The 22680-nt window shown below is 48.8% G+C and overlaps 1 protein-coding gene across 2 annotated transcripts in view; it reads right to left on the minus strand.

Annotated features, from left to right (window-relative positions):
- LOC149367722 (uncharacterized) overlaps nucleotides 1-22680 on the minus strand; it is a 230497-nt gene that overhangs the window by 19055 nt on the left and 188762 nt on the right. For both annotated transcript variants that reach the window (XM_089557216.1, XM_089557209.1), the window contains exons 2-3: nucleotides 8027-8301; nucleotides 1481-1701 (exon numbers count right to left, since the gene is read on the minus strand). In XM_089557216.1, coding sequence (XP_089413342.1) covers nucleotides 1481-1701; nucleotides 8027-8301 — 496 coding nt within the window. The remainder of the gene's footprint in view (nucleotides 1-1480; nucleotides 1702-8026; nucleotides 8302-22680) is intronic.

Raw genomic sequence — 22680 nt, forward strand, 5'->3', positions numbered from 1 at the left:
GCACTATGCTGCAGCCACATATTGACCATACCAAAACGTGGCATCCACAAGTAGCGGCCTTACGGCCCCTGTGAATTATAGTCTCGGCAACAATCTTCATTCCCCGTTCCGTAAAAAGCGGTCGGGGTTGAACAACCAGGACAGAACTCAAAATTTCCCTCAGCGCCTGGCGTACTTAGCTCAGGGTGATGTCTGGATGGCCACGTGCAAAACTTACTGTCCGCTCCTTTACGGCACGATGCTTTTATAGCTGCCTGGGGAACTTTTCCTTGACGCCTTTTAGAAAGAAGGCGCACTCGCACTGCTAGTACGTCGTTCTAAGTAAATGAAAAATGCAGGGAATATTACAAGGGCCACGTGTAGTGAGGGCGAATCGCTTAGGGTAAAATTTTTTTAATGCTCTCAGAAGAAGAAATATTTCCAAAAAGGCAGCGATTAATATACCTATGATTTTGCTCCAGAGGAGACAGTGTGCTTACTATATCTTTTCCTTTCGTGTATTTTTCTTCCCACTTTGTTTTGCCTGGAATAAAGCGCTTCCTCTTTTAGTTGCACTTCCGTCGTCTTCGCGAGTATAAGAGAGGGAGAGAGTGCAAACTTTGACTTCAACGGATTACGCGGGTAGTTCGCCCAGTTCTAGGAAACCACTGTCGAAGACGGCCTGGCGCTGAAGGTGAAACTGTAAGACAGCTTTGCCTCCCACTGCTCATCGCTGAGTTGCTGGGACTTATACGCTTTAAGTTGCTCGTGGCAGTTCCGAGCCATGTGGAGGGCGCTGGAAATTTTTCCGCAGGCCACTTTCCATTAGTGGTGTATAGTGCGGGTCATACATTAATGTACCGTGCTTGGTTGGAAAGTGCACACGCTGGCATGTTACGCCACAAAGTGGTTGCCTGACTGGTGAGGTCTTTGTGGCCGATTACGCGGTTCCTGGAGCTAAGTCGATGATCACCTATGATTTCTCCGTACGTTAGCGGGGACGAAGGTTCTGGCGTGGGCGGCAATGGGCCTTGGATTGTATGGACTCCAGCTATCTTAATTGTCAGCTGCCTCATTGCTTGTATGCCTTCGTAGGCTAGGATCCACAGAATACAAGACCTTGTTCATCCGTAGGGGACCAATGTAAGAAACGCAAGCATCGGACGCAATCTAGACGTATTTGCTGCAAGGTATGATGCTGGGCGAGTTGGAGGAGCATTCTTTTGAAACAGAGCTGGCGGACAACGGACGAGAAAGAAGACACACAGAACACACACAATGTGCTGCCTTCAGTGCGGCGAGCCTTCAGTGGTTCGGCACCTTGCGTCCGAACACACGAGAGAAAAAGAAGGTCCAGGGGCTGCACCCATCGATAGAGTGCTGCCAGCGTGAGCCAGTCAGTGCCGCTTTGTGTGGACGATCATTCAGGCACCAACCGGTGCGCTCTCAATTGGTTGCATTGCAACCGTATACACGCGCCTTGAGTGCGTGAGAGACTCACCGGTGTACGTGCGTGCCTCCGAGCACGGTGACCAGGCCGGTCGGGTACTGGGGCCGGCTGCTGGTGCGGGTGCTGCTGGTGCGAGTGCTGCTGGTGCTGGTGGAAGACGGCCGCCGCCTACTGCTGGAGCTGGAGCTGGACCGCGTGCTGGACGGCGTCGGTGGCGGCAGCACCTCGTTGGCGCCGCCTCCGACGATCTCGAAGCCCAGCACGTTCCTCGTCTGCGGCAGAGGAACGGGCGCGGAAGCATCGTTAAAACGCCCTCTCACTTTTCCACTCGCGGGATTTCGAATAGCAATAAGGCCAAAGGCTCCGGCTATCTGGACGTTAGCAGACGGAGCCTATGGGCTTGGTGGTGAGCTGCAGGCGGCTGTTCTGCAACGTTTCTTGCTTGACAGCATTCGGATTTCAAGCAGCCGTCAGCAGCTAGTTCGAGTGGCGCACGTGGCGTGGTAGTCAGCATACTTTCGAATGTCGCATCCGTCGTAATGCTGAATTCTAATACATGGTCTAATACATGTATTACATGCATGTATTCTAATACATGTATTCTAATACATGTTGTGGGGACGCCTTCGTCCCCTGCGTTCACTTTCCTGCATTGCACCCCACTCTTGTCAGCTGCCTCCGAAAAGCACTCCTCTCGGTTCGGTTACTTCTAACTAACAAGGGAGGGCGCTCGCGTCGCAGCGACACCAGCGCCACGGATGGCGTTTTGCTGCGCGCGCGCGAGGGATAGCTGGCTCTCTTCTCCCTGGGACAGGATAGCGTGTGGACGTTCACGCGCAAAGCTCCGCTCTTGGCCGCGGGCGCCTCGTAGTGGGAACTTGCTCCCGCCACCCCGTCCCGTCGGGCCTCGGAGCTTATCCCTTTGCCCTACCGTGGGCGGACGTTCGCTCGTAGCCGTGCTGGTGAGTCGGACATCCTAGATTCCTCAGTGTATTTTGTTGCTAGCTGGCATTATTGTTGTTATAGCAATAAATGCCTTGTTTGTGTCAGCCAGTGTGTCGTTCCTTTGTTCCCGCAGAGGAAGGCCCGCCGTGGTCGGCGTGCGCTCAGTAGCGTACGCGACAACGGGGTGGGGTCAGCGCGGTTTTGAACTGTGTCAGCCGCGGTTAAACGGGGAGAACGTGTTTATCCCCCCCATTTCACCCCACATTTGGCAGCCCAACGTGGGGCCTGCTCTTGGAACATTGGACGACAGTCTGTTCGGTTCGAGGAACGCTCTTTGTCCGGACTTGACAAGTGCTAGGCCTAGAGTGAATTTTGATCGCTAGGACCTGCGGCATGCTTTCTTGAGTGCGAGGTGTATTGCGCTGCAGCATGTTTGAACTTTTCGACATGCTCAGCATGTTTTTTTTGTGAAGTTTTCTTCCTGGAGTTTCTTCAAGAACCACTTGGTCCGCATCGAGGGAGCGCGAGGCCTAGCGCCCGCGGAGTTGCCGAGCCCGAAGCGAGTGAGTACGGAAGCCGCGTGGGTGGTCCGAGTTTTCTGTATATATTTTCTCGCTGTCTCTTTTTCGACTCTGGGAGTCGCGGCTCTGGGAGCCGGGTGGCCTGGGGCCACGGGTGCCTTAACGAGCTCGCTGGTATTGCAGCTCGGCACCGGGTGTTCCGACACCGTCCGATACGGTGGGCGCCGATCACTCAGCAGCTGCTTCGTGCAGTGAGCGGGGAGGACCACCCCACAACGCTGATGTCTCCTCGCGGCTGCGCGCACGAAACCCGTTTCGGGTCTTTCTTTTGTTGGGGTCGTCGACCGTCACTATGGTAGTGAGGCCTAAGGCTATTCATAGCTGCTTGCACCTTGTCAAAAGTGACACGACCACCGGACCGTGGTGTTGAGAGGGGGGCGCACTTTGCTGCCCCACCCGTTTTTTTTTAACCTCGCATGAACTGAGCATTCTCGTTCAACTCAAGAAAGGGCTTTGTTCACTCGAACTTTGCGTTGCACAGCCGCCCGACACGTTTTGCTAGCGAGTTGAGCATTGAGCCACAAGGCCTTTGTGTACGCCGTTAACCCCTCCCGTGACCTACGTTAAAGGCATGCGGAGTGTGTTTTGGCAATCTTTCAGATCCAGCGGAGCCACTGCGGCTTGCTGTCCTGTGCACATCGTCTCGCTGCCGCCTGCTGCGACGGAGCGGCCTGTATCCTGTTCGCCGCATCCATCCGGGGCAGCTGTGGCGAGACCAGACAGCAGCCACCTCTGGCTGCTGTTGCCCTGGCGACTACTGCGGAATCTTGGACTGCAGTGGTCAACCGGCCCTCCTCTTCGCGGGCCTGCGGGCACATAGTCCGCGGGCCATGCGAGTCGTCCCAGCGGAGACCTTTACGCCGCCTTCGGAATACCGCGGAAGACTGCGTGCACTCTGTCGGCGTGACCTCCGCTGCACGACCTGCCTCAAGTGCATGAAGACCAGGAGACTCCTCCATAGCATGTAACTTGCAGGCGCGTGGGTCTATTTAAGGTTGGGGGGATGTGGGGACGCCTTCGTCCCCTGCGTTCACTTTCCTGCATTGCACCCCACTGTTGTTAGCTGCCCCCGAAAAGCACTCCTCTCGGTTCGGTTACTTCTAACTAACAAGGGAGGGCGCTCGCGTCGCAGCGACACCAGCGCCACGGATGGCGTTTTGCTGCGCGCGCGCGAGGGATAGCTGGCTCTCTTCTCCCTGGGACAGGATAGCGTGTGGACGTTCACGCGCAAAGCTCCGCTCTTGGCCGCGGGCGCCTCGTAGTGGGAACTTGCTCCCACCACCCCGTCCCGTCGGGCCTCGGAGCTTATCCCTTTGCCCTACCGTGGGCGGACGTTCGCTCGTAGCCGTGCTGGTGAGTCGGACATCCTAGCTTCCTCAGTGTATTTTGTTGCTAGCTGGCGTTATTGTTGTTATAGCAATAAATGCCTTGTTTGTGTCAGCCAGTGTGTCGTTCCTTTGTTCCCGCAGAGCAAGGCCCGCCGTGGTCGGCGTGCGCTCAGTAGCGTACGCGACAACGGGGTGGGGTCAGCGCGGTTTTGAACTGTGTCAGCCGCGGTTAAACGGGGAGAACGTGTTTATCCCCCCCATTCCACCCCACAATGTATGCAATACATGTTTGTAATGTTTCCAGTGCTATTGTAACGGAGTGGATACCAAGAGAAGGTAAGCGTAGCAGGTGCGGCAGTAAGTCAGGTAGGCGGATGGAATTTAGACGTTTGCGAGGATAGGGTGGCCGCAGCTTGCACAGGACAGGGTTAATTGGACAGATATGTAAGAGGTATTTTTCCTGCATGATAAGAATGATGGTCTAAGAGCAGTGTCTTTTATTACCGTGTACGGAGAGGCAGCAATACTCTAGGTTGGACACTTTTCCAATCGTCCTGCTCAATGTACGGTGCTATACATTTAATACCGGGCGCTGCGAACGGGTTTTAGGGACATTTAATTCTGCAGCAGCTCATGAAGCTGGAACCGCAAACGAAAAATGGAAGTAGAATATTAAAAAAAAAAACTACTGTGCCTGCGGAGGAGAGCAAAAATGATTCGAAGGACACGAGGTATTTTAGAAGGAAAATAGGAATCGCCTGCTGCACCGGCTCCAGAATGCCGACTGTCAGCTGCAGCAGTATAATATGCAAGCAACTATTGGGTCTACTGCTGAGATGAGTGTGTACAAAGCAAAGACAAAGCGGGAGATAACCGGCATAAGTCCGCTCACGTGTGCTTTCAGTTTCGGCAAAAGGTCTCCGTTTACTGCATACAAGCGCATTTGGAGATCTTCGGATGACACGGCGTGTTTCGCACCTCTTAATGACATTCTAAAGCAGTGACATGAGAAGATTATAAATTGTTTCCACGGGAAACCATCACACATCGCCCTAGTCCGACTATGGCTTGCTTTCAAGCCCTTTCAGAATCTTCTCGCATATTGTCACTTGCTATCATGGTCTGGGAATTTATCCTCCACTATTCACTTCCAACAATAAAGTGACGTCGTCTTGGCCTTCTTATTTCCTACTCGCGTGGGAGCGAGTGCCCAGCCGTGTCATCCATCGTTGCTTGCTGCACAACGGCAGCGACAATCTGCTCTTCCCTGCACCTTGGGAAAGACTGCCGCCGGCTTTTCACGGGAGTGGTAGTATTTATACCCCGGGCCACTTGCTGCATGAGGCCTCCTCAGCACTGCCACGCGCTTTCCATAATCTTCGCTGCAAATTTATCGCCGCTTCTGTGTATAGGCTTAGTGCGTACGTACAAAGAGGGTTCAGCTTAAGTTAAGGACAACGCAGCGAGCATGGAAAGAAAAATGATAGGTGTAATGTCAAAAGATCAGAAGCGGGCGGAGTGGGTGAGAGAACAAACGCGGGTTAATGACATCCTAGTTTTAATCAAGAGGAAGAAATGGGCTTGGGCAGGGCATGTAATGCGAAGGCAGGTAACCGCTGGCCCTTAATGGTAACGGAGTGGATTCCAAGAGAAGGCAAGCGTAGCAGGGGGCGGCAGAAAGTTAGGTGGGCGGATGACATTAACAAATTTGCGGGAATACGGTGGCCGCAACTGATGATGATATTATTACGGGGGTTAGCTCAGCAGCAGGAGCGACAGGTCGCAGTCAGAAGCCACACCAAACCAAGTCACCCCAAGATGATGATGATGATGTCCTCAGGCTGAATGGAACATACCCACGGCGGGGGATTGGCCAGGGTGCATAGCGCGCTAGCTGCACCGGCCTCGTCGTCGTTAACTGCCCCGCGTCAAAACAACTTCCTCTTCGCCTGACGACTGTGTACCGCAACAATATGATCGATACGCTGTGCTGTGACGAACAATGAGTGTGTTTTGTGACCGTTTTAAGAGGACCGGCGTTACTACAGCACTTTCCTGTAAAATCTAATCGCTCTGGAACAAGGTAAGCACGGACGAAAGTTCACCGCAGTGTACGACCGATCTCATCACGCCTCAAAAATTCTGAAAGTAGACTTCTTAGGCAAAAAAAAAATAATGAATCCCTGAAACCGATGCAAAACAGATTCTTCGATCTCCTGCTAGCTGAATTCTATTTGACAAAGTGAAACAAAAGATTCAAGAATTAAAACACAGTGGCCAAACCCATATATAAAAAAGTGAAAGAAATTACCTGCCCGCAGAAGTTTTCTATTGCCATCGTTCGTCCTTTGAGGCCATCAAACATTCGAGTACACAAGAGACACTCGTTGAAAATGGCAGAACAAGCGCTATACGCACTACTTAAAGCAGAATGCAGGTGTATAAATAGGGCGTTACGCACGATACCTATATTTTCATACAAATGTCCATCTTCGTAGCAAGGCTTTAGGCGACGTGCACTCTGACGCCACAAAACCATTTTACTTATTTTTTTTATAACGTCCTCGCTTCTTTGCCCACGGCTGCTACAGGCGGCCATTTAATACGCGCACACAAGCGCAAAGGTAATACTCCGCAATAATTCCACATTTCGAATATTCACCTCTTCTAACCTCCGTTGTTTTGCTGGCGTATTTCAGTCTCCTTCCTGACCGACTGTCCTGCAAACTACCAGAGCTGTTAGTTCTAATTAGCCGTAACTTCGTATGTTACTGCGAGCTCGACGCCAGAAAATTTCGACTTCGCCAATTTTGAACAAGAACAAGAGCAGCCAAGTTTGTTATCCCCGAGACACGGGTCAGAGCAGAAGGATTCGGCCGCCAGCGATGTGCAGCGTCTGCAAGAGATTACCGCAAAAGCAGATGGTTTCCGTATAGCAAGACTGAGTCTCCATGGCGATGGCCGCCTCTTCCCCGACGTAGCATCATCATCATCAGTCTGGCTACGCCCAGTGCAGGGCAAAGGCCTCTCCCATGTTTCTCCAATTAACCCTGTCCTTCGCCAGTTGCGGCCACCGTATCCCTGCAAATTTCTTAATTTCATCCACCCATCTGACTTTCTGCCGCCCCCTGCTACGTTTGCCTTCTCTTGGAATCCACTCCGCTACCCTTAAGGACGAGCGGTTATCTTGCCTTCGCGTTACATGCCTTGCCCAAGCCCACTTCTTCCTCTTGATTTCAACTAGGATGTCATTAATCCGCGTTTGTTCTCTCACCCACTCCGCCCGCTTCCGATCTCTTAACCTTACACCTATCATTTTTCTTTCTACAGCTCGCTGCGTTCTCCTCAACTTAAGCTGAACCCTCTTTGTTAGCCTCCACGTTTCTACCCCACAGGTACTTAGAGTACCGGTAAGATACAGCTGTTGTATACTTTTCTCTTGAGGGATATTGGTAAACTGTCATTCATGACCTGAGAGAGAACCTGCCATATGCGCTCCACCCCATTCTTATTCTTCTAGTTATTTCCCTCTCATGATCCGGATCAGCGGTCACTACCTGCCGTAAGTGGACATATTATCTTACTACTTCCAGCACCTCGCTACCAAGTGCCAACTGCTGTTCCCTTATATATAGCCATATATAGAGCTCGGCTGTCTCCCTTTCTACCGTTTGCACGCATTAGCTCGCAGTTTGTTTTGTTTGGTACTTCGCGTAAAACGCAGGCGGCGACGCTTGGATTACCTGCGGCTGCGGTGACGGCGGCGCCTTGGTGGTCGACGGCCGAACGGGTGCGCTGCTGCTGCTCTTGGCGGCTGCAGCGCTGGTGGCGGTGGGCTTCCCCTCGGAGGCCGGCGTGAACACGATCACGGTGCCGTCGACGGTGGTGCGGAAGTTGAGGAATCCGCGCACCGTGACCGTGGGCAGCGCCGTGTGCGCCTGCTGCGTCAGCGCCTCCGCGCGGCCGCCTTTGTAGACGGGGCCGGCGGCCTCCTCGCACACCACGATGCCCGCTCCTCCTGCGCATGCGCCGAAAAGGATAACACCTCAGCCTCGACACGCCAAGCAGGAGAAGACTCTAGGGAAGTACAGTACGGTCCCCTGTTAAATGGAACATGCGATCGCGTGCACTCCGCGCTCCACGAAGACCTGCCGCCGAGGACTTGTGGGAGTTGTCGACACAAGATGCATGCGCAGTAAGCATGACGGCTGGTCATTCCGCGCGTGCGCCTGATGCCGCCTATTCTACCCGCATCCAGGCGGCAGGGCTTCGGGAAGCGCAGAGTGCATGCTATCGCATGTTCCCTTTAACAATGGACTGTACTGTACACACAAAAGCAGCGACTTAAATCTTTTTTAGATTCGTTTGGTCGAAGTACGGACGATTTATTTATTATTCCTCAAAGGTCCCTTTCGGGACATTACATGAGGGGTGAAAGAATAAAAAAAGACACTCCAGAGATCACGTATGCAATCAGAGGGATCTGCACACATCTGTCGCGATTATGAAAATTCATCTTCAAAACGGATGCACAACACCACGTCAGAATAATTTAACACTACAGATTCCTCTACTTTTAGCATAATTAGTGCGATTAAGGTCCGCACGGTTGTGTCTCATAGCGAAAAAGCACGCCATGTGTTCTTTCTGGCAATTCATACAGCAATACTCTTGTAGCCGTTCAAACGCGCCCTATGAAGCTACTCGAAGAACTCCCATTCGATTCTTTTCAGAACAGTGGTTTCCCAGCCAACAATATCAAATTCATCGGGTTTACAATTGAAAATACTTGGACAACATTTCCGTTAATTTTTTTCCACAAATTCACGTAAGGATACCTCCACGCGCTCTTTTAATTGGCACGCGCCGTATTGCGCCCAGCACCCTGTTGCTCCGAAGCTAGTTTCCAGCAACCACCACGTTCTACATTACTGCTATATGGACTTTTTTTTCAGATTCAGACTTTATTTCAGCATCAGACGAAGCACAGAGCCTGATGCAGGGACAGAAGCTAAAGGCTAATGGTGCCTGACGAGGCCTCTGACCCTACACACAGCTCACAGCAGTACAGATACAGCACGCATCTTAGAAACAAAAGAATAAATCGTGCCTTCCAGCTGTAGTCACAAAAGATAAAAAAACGCAACATTTGACACCTGTACATAAACGTATTGCATATACAGGTGCACACAAAAACAACAAGTCACACATAATCGGACGTTACACAAATAACTTGAATAAGTTAGCAGAAGTAACTGCTGTACAAAATAAAACATAAATACATAATGCACTTTTTAAATTGTTAGTGAAAACTTCATAATACTGTTTTAAACGACACAAAAGCAAGAAAAAAAATGGCTGAGGCTTAACTTCGTTAAGCCTGGAGAATGCGAAGCATCATCGTGTCGCGTAATTTGGAGGCGCACAACCACAGCGACGGCGCGAGGTGGGCCCCCGTTTCTCCACTGTCGTGACGTCATCGTGTCACGTGGTGTGACGTCATGTATCACGTGATTTGGAGGCGCATAACCACGGTGAAGGGCTGAAGTGGTAGCTAAAGTAGTATGCTTCGCATAATACAAGTAACTGATAAAGTCGTTTTGAGTTATACAGAGTTTTATGTTTCTTTTATGAGACGACAGGAAAACATGAAAAACACTGTTCAATTATGACTATATTTAATTTGACAACATAACAATAGCTCCCTAAGTTGGCATTTAAATGCTTTTAATTTGCATTCAAAGTTTAGCTTGCCTTCAAATTTGCTTAAGATGGTAGGTATTTGATGCGCCATTGTCTGTCTTCCATAATTTGTTCGGATTTTTGGTGTACGGTGTTTTCGGTGCCTCAAAAGGTATTCAGCGTTTTCGGAGGCAATAATTGCGTACAGTTTCTCCTGGTGTATTACTTGCAGTGCTTTGAAATAATACAACTGGTCTGCCTTTAGGATGTTGTGTTTTTTAAATAGAGGAGCGGTTCTGAAGTCCTGTGGAATGCCACGATAAGATTCGAAGCAGCGCAGGATTTTCTTCTGTAAAGTAATCAGCTTAGTATAATTGTATTAGGTAGTAGTGCCCCAAACCATTAAACCCATTAAACCGTAGGTTAGTTTGGAATAAAAAAGTGAGTAATAAATATTCTTTTTCAGCCAGAGAGGTATGAGCGCAGATATTCTGTAAAGACGTCTAACTGTGCGGGCAAGTTCTACACTTAGGTTTCTTACGTGTACAGACCAGCTCAAGTCTTCCTGAAACCAAACCCCGAGAAATATTTGTGCCTGAACTTGTCTTATCAAGGTGTTCTCAAATTTCACGTTAAGGTTGTGGTAAAGATGTTTGTTGACGGGACGAAATATGACGGGACGAAATATGAAATTCAAGAGTGCATTCGCAAGTGAAACAATAAAAAAAACACAAGTGCCAGCACCCACTATTTTCATGTTTTTGCCACCTTTCAAGACGAGGAAATACAAGGTTTTAAAGCCGCGTTGTGAGCAATCCCAAAAATTATTTCGTGGAAAACTACAAACTTCGTGGCATTATCACACACGGACGTCGAGGTTGTGGCGTGCGCTTCTCCTCTCCGTCCCGCTGCCGTTATACCAGTTTTCCTGCAGGTGCGTGTACTGTCGGCACCGAAAGTGGTGTTTGGTTTTGTTTGGTTTATGGGGTTTAACGTCCCAAAGCGACTGAGACTATGAGAGACGCCGTAGTGGAGGGCTCCGGAAATTTCGACCACCTGGGGATCTTTAACGTGCACTGACATCGCACAGTGCACGGGCCTCTAGAATTTCTCCTCCAAAGAAATTCAGCCGCCGCGACCGGGATCGAACCCGCGTCTTTCGGGTCAGCAGCCGAGCACCGTAACCACTGAGCCACCGCGGCGGCCAAAAGTGGTGTGTATTCCATTGGGCCTTCTGTCAGACTCTACTGCCGCGCCGCACTGAGGCAGCGTCTGCTGTCTAGACAGGCGAGCAGGCGCCAATTTTGCCTAGAACCATAATAATCGTGACAGATCAGACGCCGACCTCAAAATGAAGGAAATCAAAATCAGGACACTTTCTTCATAAAAACAAGATATTGGACGAGGCCCCTTCATGGGAGACGAAACGTCTTTATTTTTTGTATCTTCCTGTAAGTTATTACATCAGGCTGGTTTTCATCTTCCAGACTTTCCATCTTCCATTTCTCCAAGCACGCTGTGTTATTCCCACAAAATATATTGTGCACCACCTGTCTTGCTGCAATGACGAGAGCAGACCATATTTTGTTTGCTGAAGGTCAGTTTACAGTTGTACTGTGTACTATTACTTTGCTCGGGCGCGTTCTCCCTACTCTACTGTCGGATCATTTGCTGCAAGGAGTGCGAAGCAATTAATGTCCAGAGTTGTCGGATGTGGTTTCTTTACGAACACTGATCCAGACGCCTCACTTGAAGTTTTTCTCTCAATATTTTCTACGTTGCGGGCTATCTATGCTTCACATAGCAACTTAGCCTTGATGCTTTACCTGAATCAAGTTTCATTGTTACTCAAAATAAAACATTACCAATATCATACAGAAGATGGTCCATTTAGAGTGTGCTTGGACCTCCTAAATTAGTACGAAAAAATGTACTACGTATACAAAAACAACAAATATAGAATTCTGCAGTTTTCTCTATCGGCAGCGGTATGGTTAGTATAAAAGGTATATACAAGGATGCAAAAGCTTAAACAGATGTAACAAACACAGGAGTGACACAATACTAAATAGAAAAAAGTATAGCGAGAAAAGGAGGTAAAATTCCTCCGTCCACTCATTCCGTCTCTGCTTTGTATGCTGCGCCCCCTATTCGCCGGAATGTAAAGCAGGCACGCCTTGTTGTGTGCAACGTTTTTAGATCCCTTTCAGTTTGAAAGCTGCGGTGCGCGGATTGTCGCCTTTCCGTTTCCTTCCGTGCGGTGGCGCTCGCCACGCTGTTTGCCCGCCCAGCGTGGCCCTTCGCGTCTACGCCATGGTCACCGCCGCCTGATTTGGAGCAGCCAGCAGATATCAGCATGGAAGATATCAGCTGTCCTGTGCCAGTTGTTGGCAGTGACGCTTATCTTACAGTATACAAAAGCTTCAAGCAAGGGTGCTTAAAGCATCCCACCAAAAAGATGCTAGAGTTTACCAATATTGTAAACAAAACAATCCCGATTTCTTTGAAGGAAGGTCCCGTTTTTGAAAGGGACGTCTCTTGGGAGCTGCTAGACGAGCTTGAATTGCAAAACCTTGTACGGCTTGGATGTGCAGAGCATATGGCCACTTTTACATGCCAAGTGCTGCATTTTGTCATAGTGACACGCATCCACTTCTAGGCGAGAGACGTGAACCGTCGACTAGAGAACAGAGAAATATTGTCATTGCAAATAAAAAAGCTCGCCTTCAAGTAGCCATTCCCTCCGTGCTTCCGACTTAGTGTGTCTGCATTTAATGCTTGTCTGTGTTCAATGAAATTAGCATTCTAAAAATGAAAGTGCAGTACGCTGCTCCTGTCTGTGCTATCATTGCAAATAAAAAGCTCTTCTATAGTTATTCCCTCCCTGCATCCAGCTAAGTGTGTCTGAATTTATACTTGTGTTCTCTGAAATTGGAATTCTAAAGAGCATGCAAAATGCTGCTCGCATGTGCGGTGCTTCGTTGATAATATAGCGCGGAATTTCGTGACTGATCTAGAAGCGGAACATCGCTAGTTTTATCCTTTCATTAATGTTTCGTGCATTCTCCCGAAGAAATATTGATAGCTCTACTCCGACATACGCATATCATCAGCGCTAAACGTCGCAAACGTGATGCGATAAAGCGCAATGCAAACGATTGGTTTTTTGCGAACTGGCATCAGCCTGCATGCTCTTTATCTCACCCTTACTAGCAAGGTGAAACATTTCTTTAACCATGAGGCTGAAGTTTCAACGTGACAGCTCCAAAAGTACAGCAAATTTGAGTTCGACGTGTTCGCTCCCAATGTTACCGCGGATGAGAACAGGCTGTCACAGCAACTGCCAAGCGCGAGCGCTCCGGCGCCTCCGGGCCGACAGCGACAGCAGCGCCGCGTGGTGAGTGGAAGCGGACGGGGGCCGCTTTCTCGGGCGCGGCGCGGGGGAGCTTGCAAACTGGTTGTGTGTTCCCAAGTCAACAAGGAGGCGCTGAGATTCCCTATTCGGTCCTCCGCTCTGAGGCGAGCAAAGCTCACTGCATACCGCAATCAGTCAGACCCCTAGCGCGTTCTATGCGCTCCTAATCTGCACCTTGGATACCGCTCGGTGTCATTCTGCGCGTCCTCCCATTTACGGTGCAGAGCTCTTTTCATTCCCGGCTCTTGTACCGACGACATCACAGCGCCCGCATTCTTTGCACGCTCGGCGCCGGAGCGCGCTCCAAGAGAGCTGTCCAGAGTGCCAACGACCTCATTCGCTCTAAAACAATGAAATTGCAGTCATAAAATGACAGCGTGCGGCTGCCGACCTTCGCGATCTTTCCAGATTATTCATATCTTGCATTGGTGCCCGCAGAGCGGGGAGTTATTTGCAGAGGTAGTTCACCACGCGAGCTTTGCTGGGCTGATGGTCCTGCGCCGAAAGGTCGGTAGAGACGGCCGCCTTAATAACAGCTGCACGTGACACAAGAAGATGTTTGTAACGTGGTAATATTTAAATCGGGCTAGGAGTGTTATTCAGTGTGAAGGACACGACAACAGCAAAGTACACATGCGCCCACACGAAAGAGCGAGATGCACAGACTGTGTGAGTGCGTGCGTGCGTGTGCGTTCGTGTATGCGTGTGTGAGAGAGGGAGAGAGAGACAGCGCGTTTCTAAGCTACATCCGAGGTTTTCGCCGAGAAGAATAGCAAGAGTAGCTCTTCAGAAAGAGCTAAGGGCAGGTTTTTGTGCGCCGACTGGTCGCTATTCAGGACACATGTCACGTAGATACAAAGAACAGGAATGAATATCTTGAAAGAATGAAACCGCGCACCTAAAACGAAGGACCAGGGAAAGGAAAGACGCGCACAAGCGCTGATGCTAGACCAACTCGCCCACTGTGCTATGTTTCGAGAATGAATAATCGGCAACCTTGAGTCCCAAACAACGTTTGCACACGTGTACAAATTGTCTACGACGAAACAAGACGCTGCTGCGTGGAGTAAGGTACAAAACAACGTTATTTTAACGGCTACGAAAACATTGAGATTTATTTATTTATTTATTTATTTATTTATTTATTTATTTATTTATTTATTTATTTATTTATTTATTTCAGTACCCTCAGGGCCCGAGGGCATTACAGAGGGGAGTGGGGTACAATAGACAAAATGACAAAAGAACAGCAGTCACAAGTAACACAAAATGTGAACAAAAATATGGCTCGCGCAAATCAGTAGGTTACAGCAAATACAATCAAACAAATCAACAGTCATTTAACATGAAATTATGAGCAAAGAATAAAAGTAAGCATACCACGCAAACAAAAAAAACACGAGGAAGTTGTTGAAAATGGCCGGAAAACACTGGTGCACACATTCTGTCATGTCCTTAAACAGCAGAATTTGTGAAGGGTAAAAAAAAAAGACCAGGTCTGTTTGAACTACCACATAAGCTGAAAAGAATAAACGGCAGGGCGCAATAATTACATGTACTATGTTACCATCAAGTTAGTTAAAGCTGATTTAAACACAGAATGGTCACTTATTTCGACGACCGATCGGGGATGGTGATTCCATTGTGCCGATGTGCTGGGGATGAATGAGTTGTAAAAGTGGTTTGTTTGGCATGAAAGAATACCAACTTTATGACGATGATCGATCCGAGCTGAAACGTAGCAAGGTGGCGTTATACATTTTCTCTCAAGGATGGGGTTATCACAATAAATCTTATGGAATAGACAAAGGCGGGATATATTTCTACGTTGCGACAGTAGTGGGAGTGATAAGCTTGATTTTATGGCACTGACGCTAGAGTTACGGTGATAATTCGAGAGAATGAAACGGGCCGCACGGTTCTGTATAGATTCGAGTTGGTATATTAGTGTCTCTTGATAGGGGTCCCAGATAGATGCAGCATATTCTAGTTTACTACGAACCAACGACTTGTAGAGAAGCAGTTTTACGGAGCTAGAAGAAAGATTAAAGTTACGGCGTATGTAGCCCAGCATGCGGTTAGCGTTATTGCTTACATGGTCTATGTGTACTTTCCAAGAAAGATTATGGGAAATGAAGACACCTAAATATTTATAAAAAGGCACAGACTCAAGGCTGCAATTATTAAGACGATATGAAGGCAATGTGGTGTTACGACGAGAACAGTCGGTAGGTAGGGTCGGTCATGGCGTAGGTTCCAGTTCATCGTGCCGGGTGGTCAGGGCGGGGTAGAGGTCGGTTCAGGTTTGAAAGGCTGCGGGGACGGCCGGCCGGCGCAGGCCAAGAACTCACGGCTGACGACCGTGGCTGACGCAGGACGCCGAAGCTCCAGGATCAAGGTGCCAATTATTCCCCAGCACCTCACACCAAATGTTACGGGGCGGCCAACCGAAGAATGAATAGCCGCTGGCCTCACCCGAACGCTCCGTTGTTGTTGTTGTTGTCCTCTAGATAATGGCGCGTACCCACTGCGGGGGATTGGCCAAGACACAGGCGGCCGTCCCGCGCCACTGCCAGCTTCGGCTTCTTCTTCACAATATTTGCAGAAATGCAGTAAAATAACATTGTTTAATAGGTGGAATATAGTGTAGGTTGGGCAGACAAAAAGAGCCGCTGAAGAATTTCCTTTCCGTCAGTTTTATTGAATAGAAATAATGTTCTACGTGGTACACACGAGATTAAGCCTAAAGTTCGTGTCAACGTTTTGAGTCATACTGTGTGCAATGTCCAATTGCATGGTTGCGAAAAAAAAACATCAGAAAAGGACTTGTTCACATCGAGGACATTGGCATGTTTGGGAGATACTAGATATTGCTTTTGTACATGTGTTTGTTCGCCTCGGCTCCTGGTCTCCAGTGTCCTGGAAAATCATTTATATGCACATTTCTATCATGTATCTCATGCATCTTATGTCTTTATATTGCCGCCGCGGTGGCTCAGTGGTTATGGTGCTCGGCTGCTGACCCGAAAGACGCGGGTTCGATCCCGGCCGCGGCGGTCGAATTTCTTTGGAGGAGAAATTCTAGAGGCCCGTGTACTGTGCGATGTCAGTGCACGTTAAAGAACCCCAGGTGGTCGAAATTTCCGGAGCCCTCCACTACGGCGTCTCTCATAGCCTTAGTCGCTTTGGGACGTTAAACCCCATATACCAAACCAAATCTATATCTTTATTGTTGCTGCTCGTTGTATCTCTTTAATTTCATGGATTTTTGCTTTTATGTCGTTTACGGTGATTGGGATATCTCATTGCCTATAGTACCTACTATCTCCTTATTTTGTCATTGGGCAATACCAATACTTAGTTTATTTTTATATTTTGCGTTATCATTTCTGGCTTGTCCATTGCATTATTTTTGCCGTGAATCATGTGCATTGTAGCTGTGCTTTGTTGAGTGCATTTTCGCCATTTACAGTGTTTTTCTTCCATTAAGTGAAAAGAAGTATCCGGTGGCCCAATCAGGCACCAGCATCTCCTTTTATGTCCCGTCATCAAAAAATAAAAAAGAAGGAGTTGACATGACAGCTGTCCTTCTAGTCCTTCTCCTCTCCTTCTTCTTGTTAACGAGTCGTTTTCTGCTCTTAATTTTCTATAATCATGCACCAACCGACCAAATAAGCTAAGCTTCGTCAAACTGTTTTTAAGCATGAAATGCTTCTAGCTCCCGTTGTCGGCAGTGTGGTGACGTCACGCCGAGACCGAGAGCCAACATCCGGGCACTGAATTCCACTCATCCGGGCACTGAATTCCACACATCCGGGAGCTGAAACGAGAGCATCCGGGCACCGTACGAGATTTAACGAGACACTCTAAGCCCTCCTACTGGACCGGCATACAAGCGCCGGTAGCTTCGCGTCGAACGGGTGGTGGCGTTCCTCCCTTCCTGTATGGTGCGGTTCGGGTGTCCACCGAGATGACGGAATTACTGCTCCATTTCCTTTCCTCAAAAAGCCTTGCGTTCAAAGGGCAAGGCATCGCGCCAAACGGGTGGTGGCGTTCCTCCCTTCCTGTACGGTGCGGTTCGGGTGTCCACCCAGATGACAGAGAATTACTGCGTAATTTCCTTTCCTCAAAAAGCGTCGCGTTCAAAGAGCAAGGCATCGCGCCGAACGCGTGGTGGCGTTCCGTGGACTGCCTGGCAGCGCTACAACACGCATTCGCGTTCCTCCCCTAAAGGCGAAGCTTAAGCGTCATAATTAGCAGGTAATTAGGATTTAGTCATTAAGCAGTAATTAGTCACTAATTACTAATTTGTTATTACTTCGTCATCAATTATGTGTGACGTGATCCAGTGGTGACGTCACCAGTGTCACATAGGCAAAGCGGTACAAATAACCGAGGAATGAAAACAGCGATTACAAAGATGAAAGGCAAACAGAAATCGGATACAGCTGACGAGGCAGAGCGGAAGAGATTCCCCAGACACACACAGGAAACGACTGCGTCCACATGGACCAGTGCACAGTATGTGTGGTTTGGTGTGTTGAACACTAGACCCATTTCAAGATTTTCATTAGTACCATCTACAACCAATTTGTTATGCCCGTAAACATTTCATGCGTACTCTACTCTCGGTTACGGGAGAGGCAGATATTTTTTTTTTTTTTTTAGGGGCTTGTGCTGTACAAAAAGCAAAACTCATCAGTTGCCGCTTTCCCCAGCGGCTCGATCTCGCTTGAAAGCCCACATACCCTTGTGACTCAGGCAAACTCCGAGTCACCAGCCAGCAGGTTAAGCCTAGGTTTCGCTGCCGATATGCAAGGCCAGCTCCGTTTACTCGAGAGTAGCATATATGGAGGTATTGTTTTGACGAAGACAGCTTGGCTTGTATAGAATTGTCCACATTTATCGCCGTTTACCGCATGTATTGCATATAAACCTGGCTGGCTGGCTACTTCTCCTCAGATATCTGCGATAAGGATGAATAGGTTGGGAAGAGGTACACCTCTAGCCTGCTACTATACTCCGTTTCATACATAGCAAGCAACGCTGCCGAAGCTAGAGCGACTGTTCGCGCAGGCTTGGTCCGCACGCAAAAAGTAGTTCGCCATACAACAAAAGCGAACACAAGCATATTTCGTTGTCACAAACCTTACGTGCCGCGACTGGCACCTCTTTGACTTCACTTTACCTCGTGCCACATTTTCGTAATGCGACTCGTCGAGACTTCGAAAAGAAAAAGTACACGTGGCAGTATGATACGCGCTTGGTAGGGTGAAATGCACCTAATAAATCCGCGCCCGAAAAGTAGTTCCCACTCCGTGGAAACTATGGCCAGAGAGCCCGCGCATTGGGCGCCTGACAGCTTCGGCCGTGATTTTCAATGCTACCATATAGTTTTATATCGCTCTTTATTTTCGTACAAACAGTGATCGGAGTTTCGAAAAGAACTAATGATACGTGGCGGAGTAGTATGGTTTCCCGGACGCACTACTTCAGCAACCTCCGCAGCGTTGCCTGCTATGTATATAACGGAGTACAGACTCGTTGAGAAGGAGCACTTTGAAAAGAGGTCCATGAATTGGGCTACTATGAGCATAAAGGCTTAAGTGCATGCCAGGGAGGATTTTGACGGCCTATTCACGGCCGCAAGTCAAGGTTGGGCCTGCGTAAAAAAGCCGGGTAAGGCCGTTTTAGCTTGGCGTGGAGATTAGCATTTCGGCCAAGCGCCAGAATCCTTTTTAAGCGGCTGTTCGTAAAAAAGCAGCAGGCGGCACGTCTTGCTTGAGAATTCACAAACTCCAACACAAAGCATGCGGTCGACTGCCTCTCGGAGCTGGCAGGTTTGCGCAATATAGAAACAGGAGTGACCGCCACTGCAGTTGCCATCTGCTTGGCAAGAGGACGCCCTGACCGTGTGACCTACGTAGGTTTTGGGCGATGAGCGTTCTGTTATTGATGCGTTAGCATTTCGAGGGCCTGTGCAGGCGACATCCACCGTCTGTCAGTAACCAAGGCAAAACAGGTTGCCCACAACCAGGTGGGCAGGTTCCCACCTGTCCGCCGTGGCAGTTAGCAGTATTCCACCTCGAAGACACATACTGAGATGCCACCTCGCCTACAACGAACTTTCGTCTGTTAACCTCGCATATAACGAACCTTTGCGTGTTAACCTTGGATATAAGGAACCTAAATATATCACCACAGATATAACGAAATATCGTGTCGGGACCTCGGAGGTAAGGAACTTAGTGTTGGTTGGTTGGTTTATGGGGTTTAACGTCCCAAAGCGACTAAGGCTATGAGAGACGCCGTAGTGGAGGGCTCCGGAAATTTCGACCACCTGGGGTTCCTTAACGTGCACTGACATCGTACAGTACACGGGCCTCTAGAATTTCTCAAAAGAAATTCAACCGCCGCGGCCGGGATCGAACCGCTTAGTGTGTTGACTTAGGATAGAGCAAACATCAGTGTACCACCTCGGATGTAACGAACTTTGGTGTGTCAATCTCGCATATAACAGACGTTTGCAAGCTGTTGACCACAGGGAAGAAGCCCCCCGCCAAGCATCGTGCCTTTTGGCCTCCTTCCTGAAGTGTACACAAATGCCCTTCAAATAAAGCTCCAAGTTACAAGTTTTTCAGCTAGGCATTCAGATGATTGACCGTGGATCGCTGAAGAGGTTTTTGAGAAGGTGCACAACAACTGCTGTGTCTTGCGCGCCTCGGGTGGTAGTGGTAAGTCTGGAAGCTTTTCTAGCATCGCTTTGATGTTGCGCTCTAGCATTTCTTTTGTGCAAGACGGGGTTAAAGACGTGTTCCAATTTCGGTTTATGTGACCTATGAATGGACATGGGTTTCTTACGTACATGTGTTCTTCCCATTGTCTTGACAGATTATTCTGTGTCATGCGATGAAAACATATGATAAATACCAGTGCCGCTGTTCACTAGGCGCCTTTCGTCGGAATACCAGGTAGTGAGTCTCGGCTCGAGTTACTACTCCCGCATCGGGCAGTTATAGGAAGAGAGCCATGCAATATCGCAAGGGTGTAAAAGAAATTTGCTATAAGTGACCACGAATGTCGCAGCTAGTGCTAACTTAAATCCCCTTGTCAGTTCCTTCTAATCTTGCATGAAATTCGTCGCCATCTCCAGTGGCCTCTGTTTAATAAGCATATCCTGCCCGTCTCTCTGACAAAGCTCCGCAGGCCGCTTTCCATGCGCAAGAAAACAGCGCGTTCACGAGCGCGTAGCAGTTAAAAAACACGGAGCATGACGACGTACGACAGGCCAACTGTTGTGAACGCCTTTCCCGCAACAACCAGCGCGCCAAAAAGCCGGAAAGCAGGGTCGACCCTTTAGCGATTAAATTACGGCGTCTGTGACCAACTGTAGCTTCGGACACCTTTTAAGCGGGAATGCCTGCCAGTACCTCAGGAATACTCGGTCATACCCAACAACTACAAAGGCAGCAGGATGCGGCACCCACCACCGCACAAATCCTTAAAGAAGAGGCTGTCACATGGAGACAACTTCAAACGGGGTCATATCCAAATCTAAACGCACTAAGTAAAATTCACCCCACACTTTCCGCACACAATTGTCCGTGGTGCCATGAAAAACCTACACTGTATCACATGACATGGGCATGTCAAAAAGTCGACGTCCAGTTATACCAAACCCAAGTGCGGAGCAATGGGAGGGTCTTCTCTCCAGGGACTGCCGCGATGACCAGATCGGTTTGATACGGCGAGCTCAGCTGACGGCAGAATAGTGGCAACCGACCATTACGGATGGACTCATCTGACCGCATAAAAGCACTTGCGATAGAGCTAAATAAAGTTATCCTATCCTAAGCGGGAATTTGCTAGGTCAGCATTGTGGTAATCGAAGCGAAAGGAGCGGTTCTAACTTACGGGCCGAGTGAGTGCCGTACTAGCCTTTGGCATCACGCATGCCTGGGTTAGCTCATCCTCCGCGATTATATTTCTGCAGGGGAAAAAAATATGGTTTTAAGTACCACTGTCGGCCAACTGAGGCGACCATCGTCCCAAAATCATTATGAAGTTGATGCAGAAACCAGTACCGAGAAGGCATTCAAAACCAACGGCCTCAAAAGCAGAATTTTTCTTCGAAACCAAACTTGTCTTTCCGAACGCTATTCGAAGCAATACTGGATCATGTCTAGCAGCTTCTCTTCTCGACGCCTCAGGCCCCTCAGCCATCGCCGAAACTATTATTAAGGAGAAAGCTTTTAATGCCTCGTACTGTTGTGACCAAGACTTGTTAGCAAATGTGTCCGCGTTTCGGATGCATGCCTTATATGGGCATATGCCCTTCAATAGCCAATCGATACTTAATAGGGTGCAATCGAAAGACATCCGAACATTTCATGATTATATCATTGTACTTAATGACTAAATGGTAATTAGTAGTAGTTAAGAAGTGGCATGTGGGACTGTGCACTGCGCCGGTACCTTGAATAACACTAATTATTCAGTGTACTACTTAAGGTCACGTTGACTATCACTAACCATACATTAACTAGTGGCACACAATTATCAAGTCATGCTTAACGTTGACTATCACTAACTATACATTAACTAGTGGCACACAATTATCAAGTCATGCTTAACTATTAAACATCATTAATAGTTAGACGTTTCATAGACATTGTGCCGAACATTCTAGAGAGTTCCATCACTTGACAGGTGAGTGACAGGACGTGATGGATGGTATTAGAACAATGATAAATACCAATTAGCCTAATTAACCTTTCTAGACAGACCACATCAGTAAATAAAACCGAGTAGGAAATTGGTCGAGTTGGGGAATCGAACCAGGGTCTCCGGAGTGCGAGACGAGCACGCTAATCACTCCGCCATGCCAGCTCGACGGTTTGGAATGAAGGAAGGCGCGTCTAGCTAATACGGAGTCTTCGTTCGCTCCCATCTTCCTCCCTTCCCTTACGGCGAGGTTCAGGTGTCCACTGAGATATGCGAGAGAGAGATACATTTCCTTTCCTCAAAAACGAATTTACCGTCGAGCAAGGCATAGAGCCGAATGGGCGATGGCGTTCTGTGGACTCCGTGGCAGCGTTGCAAGACGCTGTCGCGTTCCATTCATAGAGGCGAAGCTTAACGTCTTAACCACACATCAGTGACACAAGCAGCGACACCGCGCTTAAGGATTTTGCCTCACCGCACTTTAGGTCATCAAAGTGCCCCCGCCCCCCTCCCGACTTTTTTTTTCTTTATTGCATGGAAGAGCAATACTGCGGACTGGCTCTGCGCACCCTTACA

The sequence above is a fragment of the Amblyomma mixtum genome, chromosome 1 (assembly GCF_055824585.1).
Source record: "Amblyomma mixtum isolate Tamu chromosome 1, ASM5582458v1, whole genome shotgun sequence".
Classification (NCBI taxonomy): Eukaryota; Metazoa; Arthropoda; class Arachnida; order Ixodida; family Ixodidae; genus Amblyomma; species Amblyomma mixtum.